Genomic DNA, 15,950 nt, shown 5'->3' on the forward strand with positions numbered 1-15,950 from the left:
AGTGTGATGAAATGACAGAATCAGAATTCAGAAGATGGGTAGTAAGAAACTTCTGTGAACTTAAAGAACATGTTCTAACCAAATGCAAAGAAACTAAGAACCTTGAAAAAAGATTTGACGAAATGCTAACAAGAATGGACAAAATAGAAAGGAATATAAGTGAATTGATGGAGCTGAAAACTGCAACACGAGAACTTCGTGAAGCATGCACAAGTATCAACAGCCGAATTGACCAAGCAGAAGAAAGGATATCAGAGGTCGAAGATCAACTCAATGAAATAAAATGGGAAGGCAAGACTGGAGAAAAAAGGGTAAAAAAGAATGAACAAAGTCTCCAAGAAATGTGGGACTATGTGAAAAGACCTAATCTACGTTTGATAGGCGTACCCGAATGCGACGAAGAGAATGAATCCAAGCTGGAAAATACTCTTCAGGATATTATCCAGGAAAACTTCCCCAACCTAGCAAGGCAGGCAAACATTCAAGTCCAGGAAATACAGAGAACACCACAAAGATATTCGTCAAGAAGAGCAACCCCAAGGCACATAATCGTCAGATTCACCAGGGTCGAAATGAAGGAGAAAATACTAAGGGCAGCCAGAGAGAAAGGTCGGGTTACCCACAAAGGGAAGCCCATCAGACTCACAGCAGATCTCTCAGCAGAAACCCTACAAGCCAGAAGAGAGTGGGGGCCAATATTCAACATCCTTAAAGAAAAGAACTTTCAACCCAGAATCTCCTATCCAGCCAAACTAAGCTTCATAAGTGAAGGAAAAATAAAATCCTTTGGGAACATGCAAGTACTCAGAGATTTCGTCACCACCAGGCCAGCTCTACAAGAGCTCCTGAAAGAGGCTCTACACATATAAAGGAACAACAAATACCAGCTCAACTAAAGGGCAAAACAGCCAGCTAGCACCAAAATGGCAGTATCAAATTCACACATAACAATATTAACCCTAAATGTAAATGGACTAAATGCCCCAATCAAAAGACACAGACTGACAAATTGGATAAAAAGACAAAACCCATCGGTGTGCTGTATCCAGGAAACCCATCTCACATGCAAGGATACACAAAGGCTCAAAATAAAGGGATGGAGGAAGATTTACCAAGCAAATGGAGAGCAAAAAAAAGCAGGAGTTGCAATTCTCATCTCTGATAAATTAGACTTTAAAGCAACAAAGATCATAAGAGACAAAGAGGGACATTACATAATGGTAAAAGGATCAATGCAACAAGAAGAGCTAATGATCCTAAATATATATGCACCCAATACAGGAGCACCCAGATACATAAGGCAAGTTCTTAATGACTTACAAAGGGACTTAGACTCCCACACAATAATAGTGGGAGACTTTAACACCCCATTGTCAACATTAGACAGATCAACCAGACAGAAAATTAACAAGGATATCCAGGACTTGAACTCAGACCTGGACCAAGCAAACCTAATAGACATTTACAGAACTCTCCACCCCAAATCCACAGAATATACATTCTTCTCAGCACCACATCACACCTACTCTAAAATTGACCACATAATTGGGAGTAAATCACTCCTCAGCAAATGCAAAAGAACGGAAATCGTAACAAACAGTCTCTCAGACCACAGTGCAATCAAGTTAGAACTCAGAATTCAAAAACAAACTCAGAACCGCACAGCTTCATGGAAACTGAACAACTTGCTCTTGAATGTTGACTGGATAAACAATGAAATGAAGGCAGAAATAAAGATGTTCTTCGAAACCAACGAGAATGAAGACACAACATACCAAAATCTCTGGGACACATTTAAAGCAGTATCTAGAGGAAAATATATAGCAATAAGTGCCCACATGAGAAGCAAGGAGAGATCAAAAATTGACACCCTATCGTCAAAACTGAAAGAGCTAGAGGAGCAAGATCAAAAAAACTCAAAGTCTAGCAGAAGACAAGAAATAGCTAAGATCAGAGCAGAACTGAAGGAGATAGAGACACAAAAAACCCTTCAAAGAATCAATAAATCCAGGAGCTGGTTTTTTGAAAAGATCAACAAAATAGAGAGACCACTAGCCAGATTAATAAAAAAGAAAAGAGAGAATAACCAAATAGATGCAATAAAAAACGATAAAGGGGATATCACCACAGATTCCACAGAAATTCAAACCATCATCAGAGATTATTACAAACAACTCTATGCACACAAACTAATAAACCTGGAAGAAATGGATAAATTCCTGGACACTTGCTTCCTGCCAAGCCTAAACCAGGAAGAAGCCGAAACCCTGAACAGACCCATAACAAGGTCTGAAGTTGAGGCAGCAATTAAGAGCTTACCACCCAAAAAAAGCCCAGGTCCAGATGGGTTCACAGCTGAATTCTACCAGACATACAAAGAGGAGCTGGTACCATTTCTTCTGAAACTATTCCAAACAATACAAAAAGAGGGAATTCTTCCCAAATCATTTTATGACACCAACATCATCCTCATTCCAAAACCCGGCAGAGACTCAACAAGAAAAGAAAACTTCAGGCCAATATCCATGATGAACATAGATGCAAAAATCTTCAATAAAATACTGACAAGCCGATTGCAACAGCACATCAAAAAGCTTATCCACCATGATCAAGTAGGCTTCATCCCGGGGATGCAAGGCTGGTTCAACATACGCAAGTCTATAAACGTAATTCACCACATAAACAGAACCAAAGACAAAAACCACATGATTATCTCAATTGATGCAGAGAAGGCCTTTGACAAAATTCAACAGCCCTTTATGCTAAAAACACTCAGTAAGCTAGGTATCAATGGAACGTATCTCAAAATAATAAAAGCTATTTATGACAAACCAACAGCCAATATCATACTGAATGGGCAAAAACTGGAATCATTCCCCTTGAAATGTGGCACCAGACAAGGATGCCCGCTTTCACCACTGCTATTCAATATAGTATTAGAAGTTCTAGCCAGAGCAATCAGGCAAGAAAAAGAAATAAAGGGCATTCAAATAGGAAAGGAAGAAGTCAAATTGTCTCTATTTGCAGACGACATGATTGTATATCTAGAAGACCCCACCGTCTCAGCCCCAAACCTCCTGAAACTGATAAGCAAGTTCAGCAAAGTCTCAGGATACAAAATCAATGTGCAAAAATCACATGCATTCCTATACACCAGTAACAGACTTAAAGAGAGCCAAATCAAGAACAAACTTCCATTCACAATTGCCACAAAGAGAATAAAATACCTAGGAATACAACTAACAAGGAATGTAAAGGACCTCTTCAAGGAGAACTACAAGCCACTGCTCAACGAAGTAAGAGAGGACACAAACAGATGGAGAAACATCCCATGTTCATGGTTAGGAAGAATCAATATCGTGAAAATGGCCATACTGCCCAAAGTAATTTACAGATTCAATGCTATCCCCATCAAGCTACCAATGACCTTCTTTGCAGAACTGGAAAAAACCACCTTAAACTTCATATGGAACCAAAAGAGAGCCCGCATAGCCAAGTCAATTCTAAGCAAAAAGAACAAAGCGGGGGGCATCACACTACCAGACTTCAAACTATACTACAAGGCTACAGTAATCAAAACAGCATGGTACTGGTACCAAAACAGAGATATAGACCAATGGAACAGAACAGAGGTCTCGGAGGCAACACAACATATCTACAACCATCTGATCTTTGACAACCCAGACAAAAACAAGCAATGGGGAAAGGATTCCCTGTTCAATAAATGGTGTTGGGAAAGCTGGCTAGCCATGTGCAGAAAGCAGAAACTGGACCCCTTCCTGACACCTTACACTAAAATTAACTCCAGATGGATTAAAGACTTAAACATAAGACCTAACACCATAAAAACCCTAGAAGAAAATCTAGGCAAAACCATTCAGGACGTAGGTGTAGGCAAGGACTTCATGACCAAAACGCCAAACGCATTGACAACAAAAGCCAAAATAGACAAATGGGACCTAATCAAACTCCACAGCTTCTGCACAGCAAAAGAAACAATCATTAGAGTGAATCGGCAACCAAGAGACTGGGAAAAAATTTTTGCAGTTTACCCATCTGACAAAGGGCTGATATCCGTAATTTACAAAGAACTAAAGCAGATTTACAAGAAAAAAACTAACAAGCCCATTCAAAAGTGGGCAAAGGATATGAACAGACACTTCTCAAAAGAAGACATACGTGAGGCCAACAAACATATGAAAAAATGCTCATCATCACTGGTCATCAGAGAAATGCAAATCAAAACTACACTGAGATACCATCTCACGCCGGTTAGAATGGCGATCATTAAAAAATCTGGAGACAACAGATGCTGGAGAGGATGTGGAGAAATAGGAACACTTTTGCACTGTTGGTGGGAGTGTAAATTAGTGCAACCATTGTGGAAGACAGTGTGGCGATTCCTCAAGGACCTAGAAATAGAAATACCATTTGACCCAGCAATCCCATTACTGGGTATATATCCAAAGGATTACAAATCGTTCTACTATAAGGACACATGTACACGAATGTTCATTGCAGCACTGTTTACAATAGCAAAGACCTGGAACCAACCCAAATGCCCATCGACGATAGACTGGATAGGGAAAATGTGGCACATATACACCATGGAATATTATGCAGCCATCAGAAACGATGAGTTTGGGTCCTTTGTAGGGACATGGATGAACCTGGAAACCATCATTCTCAGCAAACTGACAGAAGAGCAGAAGATCAAACACCGCATGTTCTCACTCATAGGCGGGTGTTGAACAATGAGAACACATGGACACAGGAAGCGGAGCACTACACACTGGGGTCAGTTGGGGGGAAATAGGGGAGGGAGGGTGGGGGGTGGGAAGCTGGGGAGAGATAGCAAGGGGAGAAATGCCAGATGTAGGTGATGGGGAAGAAGGCAGCAAATCACACTGCCACGTGTGTTCCTATGCAACAATTTTGCATGTTCTTCACATGTACCCCAAAACCTCAAATGCAATAAAATAAATAAATGGGAAAAAAAAAAAAAAAAAGAACAAGACTGGGAGGGAAGAAGGCAGACATGAAAACAGACAAGAACCACACACTTTGATAAATGCTTTAACAGAGGGAATACAGTGGTTTTGGGTGATCCCATAGGAAGCCCCAACCTAGCCAAGACGCTCCCTTGGAGGAAAGCCTTAGCCTGAGCTAAGTCTTGAAGAGCCAGGAGAGCTATCCCTACGGAGCAATGGGAGGAGGTGTGGATTTCAAGAGATGAGAAAGGATGATTGTTGCAGACAAGGAACAGCATGAGAAAAGGTGCAGAGGCAAGAAACATTAAGGTGCATTTTGGGGGAACTAAAGATTGGTACAGTTAAAGTACAATGTGAAGACAGAGGCAGCTGCAGTAAGACAGGGCCCCGATCAGTAAGGACTTTTACATGCCACGTTGAGGGTGTGTTTTATTTTGTATTTTATCCTCATTCTGATGGCAAGCCATGGAGGATTTTAGCCTATCCTAATGGCTTTATAAGAAATCTGTATGTCATGTAGGGATGTAATTATTTATTAAAATAACTCACCAGGCATGGTGACACATGCCTGAGTCCCAGCTACTCAGGAAGCTGAGGATCCTCCGATGGGAGGATCACTTGAGCCCACCAGTTCTGGGCCATAGTGCATTACGCTCCTTGAATGTCCACACTATGTTTGACATCAATATGGTGACCTCCCAGAAGTGGGAGACCACCAGGTTGCCTAAGGAGAGATGAACTTGCTTAGGTAGGAAATGAAGCAGGTCAAAACTCGCAACCTGATCAGTAGTGGGATGGTGTCTGTGAATAGCCGTTGCACTACAGCCTGGGCAACATAATGAGACCCCATCCCGTATGTATGTGTGTGTGTGTGTATGTACATATATATATGTACATACACACACACACATACATATATGACCTATAATAAGCAAAAAAGCTCAATTAGCACTTTTTAAACTTCCCACAAAGAAAAGCTAAGGACCAGATGGTTTCACTGGTGAATTCTACCAAACATTTTAAAAAGAATTAACACCCATACTTCACAAACTCTTCCAAAAATTAAAAGAGGCTTATTCTCTGAGATACTACCCTGAAATCCAAACTAGAGAAAGACATTACAAGAAAGGAAAAATATAAAGCAATATCGCTTATGAATGTAAATGCAACATTCTCAAAAAATATTAGCAAACTGAATTCAGCAACATGTATAAAGGATTATATACCATGACTAAGTGAGATTGATCCTAGTCATGAAAAGTTGATTTAACATCTGGAAATCAATTAACGTAATATATCAATAAAGGATCAAAACCATATGATCATCTCAACAGACATAGGAAAAGCCCACTCCATCATGATTAAAAAACACTCAATAAACTAGGAATAGAAAGTAAATTCCTCAACCTGATAAAGAGCATCTGTGGAAAACCCTCAGCTAATATCATAGTTAATGGTGAAAGACTGAATGCTTTCCCCTTAAGAACTGGCTCAAGACAAGGAAATCTGCTCTCACTGCTTCCACTCATCTTATTAAAGGTTAGAGCCAGGACAATTAGGCAAGAAAAAAAATTTTTTTTTTTTTTTTCTGAACAACATGGGGACTCATAATTGATTGTATTGCTTTGGCTGCTAGGAGCTCAGAATTGCATTTTGTCAGTATATCTTTATTATAAAAGCAGCAGTGCATGATGTGCACGTTTAAGCGATAGAATTACCCTTGTACTCACTAGCTGCTTTCCTGTCCATATTTTCTTTTTATCTAATACTTGTTTATATTCTGCATTGCTCCAAAAAGGTTCTGAGATGGTTCTTTAAAATACTTGTATACTATATAAATTTATATGTCACTAAAAGTCAACTGGTATAAAGAAATAGATGGATGGATGTGCATCCTGGAAAGACCTGGCAGTGAGCAGACTGGAAGGGTGAGACTGGAGGCAGGGAGATGAGGGAGAGGGATGGTACAGCAATAAAGTTCAAGGGGGCCCTGCCAACTCTTCTCGCCTTATATTAACCTTTCCCACGTCACCCTCCTGCTGATACTAAACATTTGTGGTTCCTGCATGTATCATTTTCATTTCCCTCCTCTTTCCCATTTCATGCTGTTTCCTCTGTCCAGAATGACCTTCCTGCTATATCTTCACCTTTTTAATTCCTGCTCAGCCTGTAAATCTCAGCTCAGTTGAGCCTCTTCCAGGAAGCCCTCCTGGGCTGGGGCAGAGGCATCTCTCCTACCTCCAGACTCCTAGCCTCTGGGTTTCCCTCAGTCTCAGCACTGATTGCATGAGCTGTACTTGTCTGTTTCCCCTTTATACTGGGAGCACCTCAAGGGCAGGACCTGCATCTGATCTATGTGTGTTCCCAGGATCCAGAGGCAGCATCAAAAGTGAGGAGGCTTGAAGCAGAGAGGTACAGACAGCAGCAAACCCTTCTAAAAAACCAGTTGGAATCACACCCCAGTCAGACCCCAGATCTTGTCTGTGCCACAGAACCATGATTTGTCCTCCTGTGTGTCCCTCTCAGTAGCCTCAGACCAGAGATCTTCCAGAGGCTTGTAAGCCCTGCCCAGGGTGCTCGACTTCTCCTTTCCAGGCCTGCCATGTGCTTGTTGCTCCCAGCCATCCACAGCAGTTGAGCCTGCTAAGGGCTGCGCAGGAACCTGTGGGAGCTAGCAACAGGTGGGCAGGGGCAGCTGGATACAGGTACCTGGGTCAGGAAGACGGACTCTGTGCTCTTGGAGTCCTCATCTGATGGGTGCTCTGGGCTGAGGTGGACAGCTATGTCACTCAGGTGGGACAGGGTCTCTTCACTATGCACAGTGGAGTCGGAGCAGATGGGAGGCAGTGGCACGAAGGTCCGGCGAGACAGGGAAAGGGCTTCCAAGCTCTCAGAAGGCATCTCTGGCTCCACAGAAGTGCTTTTGGTAGTGGGCAGATCTTCAGCCAGCTCTGCCTCTGGCTCTAGCATATCCATTGAGGGAGACTTGGTTGTGGCCACGTGTGGGTGATGGAGCACCAGCGGCTGCTTCGGCACCTTTGGGATTTCGGTTTTCACCTGTCATGGAGTAGGGCCAGAATGGATTTGCTTCCTATTCAGGAGTCTCTCCTCCTGGGCCTCCCTAGCCTGCGGCCACTTGTATAGCAGCCAGAGCACTGGGTAAGGACTGAGGGGGAGGTGGAAAGGGAACTCATACTTGTTGGGCATCTATCATGTGCCCCATCCATGCCATAAGTTGTTTTATTTCTACCTTGAAACTACCCAATGAATAATTATCCTTAATTTTATAGATGAGGAAACAGGAGCTGAGAGAGGTAAAATGACCTATCCAAGTCACAGAGTGATTCGGCCGTAGTGCCTCGATGATGTAATTCCAGTCCTGGGCTCCAGGCTTTCTGCTGCATCTCTGATCATATGTTACTCTGGGCCTCAGTAGTTTCGCTGTTCAGATCAGGGTTTAACATGGTGCCCTTGGGCTTTCCCCAGGGACTCCAGAGAGGGTGCTGGGGAATGGTCCTATATTTTCTGGAAGATGGCAGCACCAGGCCCCTTTCAGGATGCTGGTCCCTATACCTTACATAAAGATTGGAAAGATCTCTCTCTGAAGGTCAGGACCAAGAAAATAACTTCCTTAATTAGTAAAAGCCTGTGGCCATTCTCTCCCTCCTCCTCGGCCTGAGCTGCCAGGAGCTGTCCATGTGCCCAGTTTACCTCAGCTGGACTTAGTTCTTTCTCCCTCCCCCTTTACACAGTGGATTGTTTTCACTCTTTGTCAGAGGTATTTGGTTCACTTATATCTGTACTTTTACTGAGAGATGTTAAGTTGTGTAATGGAAAGATTCCAAGCACTGTAGTTGAAAAACTGTGGGCTGGAATACAGTTCTATCCTCTGAGCTCCCATTTCCTCCTGGTTCCTCTCACAGAGTTCTGCCAAATACAATGGTGTGTGCAAATGTACCTAACGGACTAAGGAGGGTTAAGGACGGCTGTTTTATAAAATACATTACTTTTTAAGAAAATATTTCCTTTAGGAAATTATGTAGAACCTCAGTGTTTATACTTGAAGCCTGAGGGATCCAGAGTCTTTGTCTGAATCCATGCCACAAGGCACAGGCATGGCACAGCACCATGCCTCAGCATCTAAAACACCAAGCGCCATGGCTTGGCAGCTGGCAGGAAGGGACATTTCCCCTTCCCTCTCATGGCTCTGTGTGAGAGAAGTGCTAGAGGGAATGCTCTTTCTCTAGCCCACCGCTACTTTCCCCACCCCTTCCCAAGGTAGGAATGGGTAACCTAACTGGTCAGAAGTTGAGTCACTGGGCCCTGATTCAGTGGTGGGCTGGATTACTGCTCATCAGTGAGACCAGGCTGTTTTATGTTCCATTTGTATCCTCACAAGCAAAGGGCTCACATAGCTTCTTGATTACAGGCTTGCTCGGGCAGGTTCTCCATTTTCCTCTGGTCTGTCCATGCCTGGGTGTGAGGGGAGGCCTGCAGCCTTTGTCCGAATAACCCTGGGAGTCTAATCTGCATCTATAGCCCCATCTCTGTATGCCCACTGTGGACATGCAGGCATCCCCAGTCTGACTTAGGACTAAGCCACATTCTCCAGTCTAGGATAGAGGGTGTTTACCTACATTAACAAAGCATTGATTTGTTTCTCATTTGGCCACTGGCATCTGTGTTTAACTTATTTAGCTCAAAAGTTAGTCAGAACCTTTTATGGAAGGAGGTGTGAGGGGTCCCCTAGGATCCAATGCTAACTTTTAACAAGTCAGTTCACCTCTCTGAGTCTGTTGCCTCATCTGCTGTGAGGATTATGGGATAGCACTGATGCAAGTGCTCCACAGAGTCCTGGGCAGGGGGCTCTGTAAAGGAGAGAGCGGATTCTGTCCCTCCCTAGCTAGCTGATGGGAAGTGATGGGGCAGATCCTTTAGAGGAGGTAACAAACAAGGAGAAAGATGATGGAAACCTTGGAATTTCTATTTTTGAATTCAAATGCTTGTCTAGTCCTCTGAGGACTTCAGACAAGAGCCTGGCTGGACAGAGGCGGGCTGCAGAGTGGGTGGCAAGGAAATATCTGTATTTAACTTTTGGGATCAGCAATGCTCAGCCCACCTTTTGCCTGTAGAAAGACTAAAGTTCAGGAGGGAGGAACATGTCACAGAAATTATAAGAGGGATTTGACTTACTTTATGGCAAAGAAAGCAGACTTTTCTCAACATAAGGAAGCACTTCCTTAAGATTTAGGCAGGAGATGTATTCTGGTCCTGGCTTAGCCTTGTTTTTTCAGCCTTTTTTTTTTTTTTTTTTTTTTTGTAGAGACAGGGTTTCACCCAGGCTGGCCTCAAACTCCTGCCCCTCAAGCAGTCTTCTCGCCTTGGCCTCCAAAGTGCTGGGATTAGAGGCATGAGCCACATACCCGACCCATAGCCATTCCCAATTACTATAGGTGACTATAACTTGCATTGGCAAGGGTTTTGGGAGTGTAAAATATATTTTCATATCTGTTGTTTCATCCAATGCTCTTCCCAGAGCAAGGAAAGGAGACGAGGCAATGCTGAACCTAATGGAGAGATTCCAGGCACTGTGAAGAAAGCAGCTCTACAGCCAGGCTGGTCTGCATACATTATAATAGGCTGCACTCTTCCTGCGGGTAAAGTCCTGCCTTGGGAGCCCTACCTTCCGTGAAGCCTTCTGAGGCATCAAAATATGATGCTTAGACTTTACTGTCTTCTTTCGAATTAAGTGGATTCCCAGTCGCTCCTGGAGGAAGCTCTTCAGCAGTGGAGGGACCCCTGGTGCCGTGATGGGAAAATAAGATTACTATTAGCTAAAATTTATACTGGGGCTTACTATGTACCAGGCACGATAAAAACTGGTTTACATGTATTAATGTAACTTATTCTCAACCTAGGAGGTAGGTACCTCATTATTCCCATTAAACAGGCAAGGAAACTGAGGCAGAGAGGCTAAGGAATTTGTCCAAGGTAATAAAGATAGTATGGAGCAAGGATCAGAGCTTCACTGGTGTTACTCCAGGGCCCAGGGCTCTAAAATGCCTCCAAGCTCCTGTATCTTACACAGTGGCTCCACTTCTGACCCAGCACCACTGCATTTAGTGTCCTCTGGGAAGGGAGGGTCCTGCAGTTGGGCCTGCAACCCTCTGCAACTGGGAAGTAGGAAATGAGGTCAGGACAGGACTGTTTCACCAGGTAGGGTGTAGTTCAAAAGAGCTCATCCAGGATCTATAGAATTCCATCTTCCATCCCCAACTCAGACTCTTTCTTGCTGTGTGACCTTGGGCAGATCACGAACCTCCCTGAGCCTCAGTTTCTACCCCTGGCTATGGGGACAATAATGCCTGCCTCACAGGGTTACTGTCAGGATGAGCTGGTACAGAGCTGTTTCCTCCATCCCCCAATGTACCATGAACCTTGTCCACCCGACAGAGAGTAGATCCCAAGATTAAGGTGGGGATGAAGGTACCATGCTGCTCCTTGGGCACTGGGTTGAGAGGGGCAGGTTTGCAGGTACTGTACCTCGTGTATGGGCCACCAGAGGGTTGTTATGAAAGACGAACTCGCAGAGAGATGGGAAGAGAGCTACTGGCAGGACGGCATCCTCCTTTGCAATCTGTAATGAATGCAGGAGAGACTCTCAGGTTGACGCCACCCATCACCTCTGCCCAGGTACGTCTAGGCCCCTCACTGCAGGGCTACATGCTTGCTAGGATTGGGGATGGGATTGGGCAAGACATGCTGCTGTGGATGGCACTCGCTGCTGGGCGATGCGTTGTCCCTGCAATATCACTTGCCCATGTGCGGAGTACCTTGCCCCTCCTGTCTGAAATTCCACCATCAGTGTTGCGAGTTTGAGAGCTAAGAATTTTTCTCTCTTCTCCATGCTGGATATGTAGCCTATATCAAGTATTAGGGAAGCTGGTGGCAAAACAATAAGAACAAACACATTCGTCACAAGAACAAACTCTGCTCATAAAGAGTTTGGAAAGTTGGCAGGGCATTGACTTTGACTTCAGGTTACAATTCGTCTGACACTTCATCTTCCTCAACACAAACCTCTACACACTCCTGATGGCGCTTTCACTGAGGCCAGTCCTGGACACTGATCTGGTGATGGATAAGGGGAAAGGAGGACCCACATCTAAGGGATAAGTAGAGCCAGTGTTAAGGGAAACCTCACGGCTGTCTGGGACACAGAGAATGCCCTGTGAAACCAGCCTGCAAGTGGTGGCTTACTGGCCAACCCAGCCTCTGAAGGGCAAAAAATATACAAGCTTTGTTGAGCAGACTGCCTGGAGAAGCTGGGGACCATTTTGGTGAGAGTATCTACTAGCAATGGAAAAATATCAGGGACATCAAGATCAAAGTGGCCAGGAATGGGGCAGTGGCCTGTCAGACCCCTGCACACACTGGAAGCTATCGGGTCAGACATGGGACCCAATGAAGATACTAAAATCCAGCGACTGGAAGAGGGAGGGCAGTCTAGCATCCTCCACAGCCTTACTGGACAGCGCTAGATTTCCACTGAGCAACTAACTTCGCTTTCATTTTTACTCATTCAACCAACAAATATTTACTGAATACCTACCATGTGCCAAGCACTTTGTTGGGAATGAGCAAAGCAGGACACAATTCCTGCCCTCAAAGAGCACTATCCAGTGGGAAACAAGCACTGGAGAGACAGTAATACAGGAGAATGGATTTACAATGTGGTAAGCGTCACAAGAGAGGCGCATAAAGTACCAGGGTGATCTGACCTAGTCAGAGAGGTAAGAGGTGTCTCTGAGACCTGAAGGAGGGAGAGGAGGTTTAACTAGTGAATGCAGTGGGGGATGGAGTGTGTGGCAGAGAAACTTCTGTATTAACCAAAACCATTTCTCTACCTCTAGCACACAGATTATATCTCCTAGCCTCTCAGGCAGCTATGTGTGGTCATGTAACCCAGTACTAGCCAATGCAACTTGGGTGGAAGTAGTAAATGCTACTTCTATGCACAGACCTTACCATCCTGTACCTCCTCCACTTTCCCCCCTCTACCACAGTCCCCCTGCTCGACCATCTAATGAGCTACATAGGATCCAGGTGAGTACTGTTAAGACCCTATGAGATGACAAAACATAGCCAGGGGGAAACTGGGTTTCTGATCATGTGGAAGTCCACCTGCCAACCAGGAATATCCATGATGGACTTTGTAAAAGCAAGAAATACACTTTTATTGTGTTATGCGATTAAGATATTTAAGTTTGTTGCAGAGAGGAAGTGTTCTATACAAAGAGAAAAATGTGTGAAAGACCTCAGCCTGCTGGAGGAGTTTAAAGAAGGCTAGTGTGACTAAAAGTATATAGAAAGCGGGTGCCTGGTGCAAAATGAGGTTGGAAATGCAAGTAGGGGCCAAACCAAAGGTAGTTTAAGATTTTGGTCTTTGGAGGAATCTGGGCACTGATCTGGGGATGAACAGGGGGAAAGGAGGACCCACACATCTAAGTGATAAGTAGAGCCAGTGTTAAGGGACACCTTGTGGCTGTCTGGGACACAGAGAATGCCCTGTGAAGCCAGCCTGCAAGTGGCGGCTTATTATAAAATTAGATGGATTTGAGAAATATGAGGACCTAAATTTGATAAGACTTGGTGATGAATGAGATATTAGTGGGGGCAGGGGTAGATGGGGAGGTGCAAAAGAGAAGTATCAAAGTTGACAGCCAGGTTTTGGCTTGAGTAACTGGATGGAAGATTTTGAAGCTGTTCACTAGATAGGGAACAATGAAACAACATAAAATTTGAAGAAAAAATTTATTAATTTGCTTTGGGTATTTGTATGTTGGTGGTACCTTTGAGGCTTCCAGGTAGAAATGTCAAATAGGCAGTTGGATACATTGGTCTGGAACACAGAAGAGAGGTCTGCCTTAGAGTTAGAAATTTGTGAGTCACTGTTCATGGGCCAATGGGTATCTGAAGTCATCCCTGTGGAGACAGTAGGGAGTGAGAAGAAAAGGGACTAGGAGTAGGCCTTTAGGGACTTTAACATTTGATCTTCTAGACCAGGGATCGGCAAACCTTTTCTGCCAAACACAGTGATTCTAGTAAATCTACTAGTCTAGGCTTTGCAGACCATATGGTTTCTGCTGCAGCTATTCAGTTTTATTATCATTGCACAAAATCAGCCATAGATAATTCATATATAAATAGGTGTGGTGGCTCTTTTCCAATAAAATTTTATTTATGGATCCTGAAATCTGAATTTCATATAACTTTAATGTGTCATGGAATTTTATCCTTTTGATTTTTTCAATCATTAAAAAATGCAAACACCACTCTTAGCACACAGGCTGTACCAAAACCAAGATTGGCAAATACAGCCCATGGCCCAAATATGGCCCATGATCCATTTACTAAAGTTTCATTAGAATATTGCCTTTCTCATTTGTTGCCATATTGCCTTTTTTCCTGCAAGGGCAGAGTAGTTGCAACAAAGTAAAATATAAAAGTCTGCTGCCATCTTATCTAGACCTCAGAGATAGAAGACGAACCTAAAACAGTGCCAAATATGTTTTGATAAATGACTCTCATGGTGGTCAGAGTGGGTGCACAGTCTTTTGCGTGCAAATCAGGGGATCAAGAGACAATCACTAAAGAATGGGAGACGCAGAATTTAATTTTGTCAGGATGCAAAGTTACATTTGCCCAAACTAGGTCATTAAAAAGTTGAAGAAAGTTACAATTAAAAATTGATAAAAAGTTGAATGATACTCAGGTCATGTGGGTCATTTTCTGTGAAATTAAGCTCAGCTGAAAGGTATGGGCTTAGGATTCTGGCTGACATAGCAAGCGGAAGTCTGGCCATGGGGCTAGTCTGTTCCCTCTAGGGTGAGCTGAATGCTTCTGCAGATACATTCAGGCTCCAATGGATAACTTTACATTTCTGCTCAATCTTGTTGGTTTAAGGAGAGTATAACAATCTATCACATTTATGAACTAAGTATTAAAGAACAAGTGAAAGTTATTTTACTTTTGACATGAGAATTTCTAGTGAACATTCTGAGTGATTTTCTGATGAATATTCTACATGTATAAGTTGTGTTTAAAGGCAGAATTTATTTTGAAGCTTGTAACTTTAATAAATTGAATATTAATTTCAACACAGGTAGTTGTAATATTTGACATGATGAAAACATCATTCATGAAGCTGGGCGCAGTGGCTCACGCCTGCAGTTCCAGCACTTTGGGAGGCCAAGGCAGGTGGATCACGAGGTCAGGAGTTCGAGACCAGCCTGGCCAATACAGTGAAACCCCATCTCTAATAAAAATACAAAAATTAGCCAGGCGTGGTGGCAGGTGCCTGTAGTCCTAGCTACTTAGGAGGCTGAGGCAGGAGAATTGCTTGAACCTGGGAGGTGGAGGTTGCAGGGAACTGAGATCGTGCCACTGCACTCTAGCTTGGGTGACAGAGCACGACTCCGTCTCAAAAAAAAAAAAAAGAAGAAAAATCATTCATCAAACTTATTGAGCACCTATCATGTATCAGGTAATATTCTAGATAATGAGCATATAGATGTAAGCAAAAGGAAGTCCTAGTGCTAAAAAAGAAAAGCACATTCTGGTAGTAGATATGTGACAATAGACAAAAAGACATAATACGTAGGCCGGGTGCGGTGGCTCACACCTGTAATCCCAGCACTTTGGGAGGCCAAGGCGGGCAGATCATGAGGTCAAGAGATTGAGACTATCCTGTCCAACATGGTGAAAGCCCGTCTCTACTAAAAATACAAAAAGTAGCTGGGCGTGGCACATGGCGTGCCTGTAGTCCCAGCTACTCGGGAGGCTGAAGCAGGAGAATCACTTGAACCCGGGAGGCAGAGGGCTGAGATTGTGCCACTGTACTCCAGCCTGGTGACAGAATGAGACTCCGTCTTAAAAACAAAAGCAAAAAAATATATA

At 43.6% G+C, this 15,950-nt stretch overlaps 1 protein-coding gene across 1 annotated transcript in view; it reads right to left on the bottom strand.

Annotated features, from left to right (window-relative positions):
- Positions 1 to 15,950, bottom strand: part of XRRA1 (X-ray radiation resistance associated 1) — a 115,797-nt gene that overhangs the window by 5,877 nt on the left and 93,970 nt on the right. Inside the window, exons 13-15 of the mRNA XM_032259073.1 lie at positions 11,535 to 11,628; positions 10,675 to 10,790; positions 7,701 to 8,048 (exon numbers count right to left, since the gene is read on the bottom strand). Of these exons, the coding sequence (XP_032114964.1) occupies positions 7,701 to 8,048; positions 10,675 to 10,790; positions 11,535 to 11,628 (558 nt within the window). The remainder of the gene's footprint in view (positions 1 to 7,700; positions 8,049 to 10,674; positions 10,791 to 11,534; positions 11,629 to 15,950) is intronic.

The sequence above is a fragment of the Sapajus apella genome, unplaced genomic scaffold (assembly GCF_009761245.1).
Source record: "Sapajus apella isolate SASKATOON/1434 unplaced genomic scaffold, GSC_monkey_1.0 scaffold106, whole genome shotgun sequence".
NCBI lineage: Eukaryota > Metazoa > Chordata > Mammalia > Primates > Cebidae > Sapajus > Sapajus apella.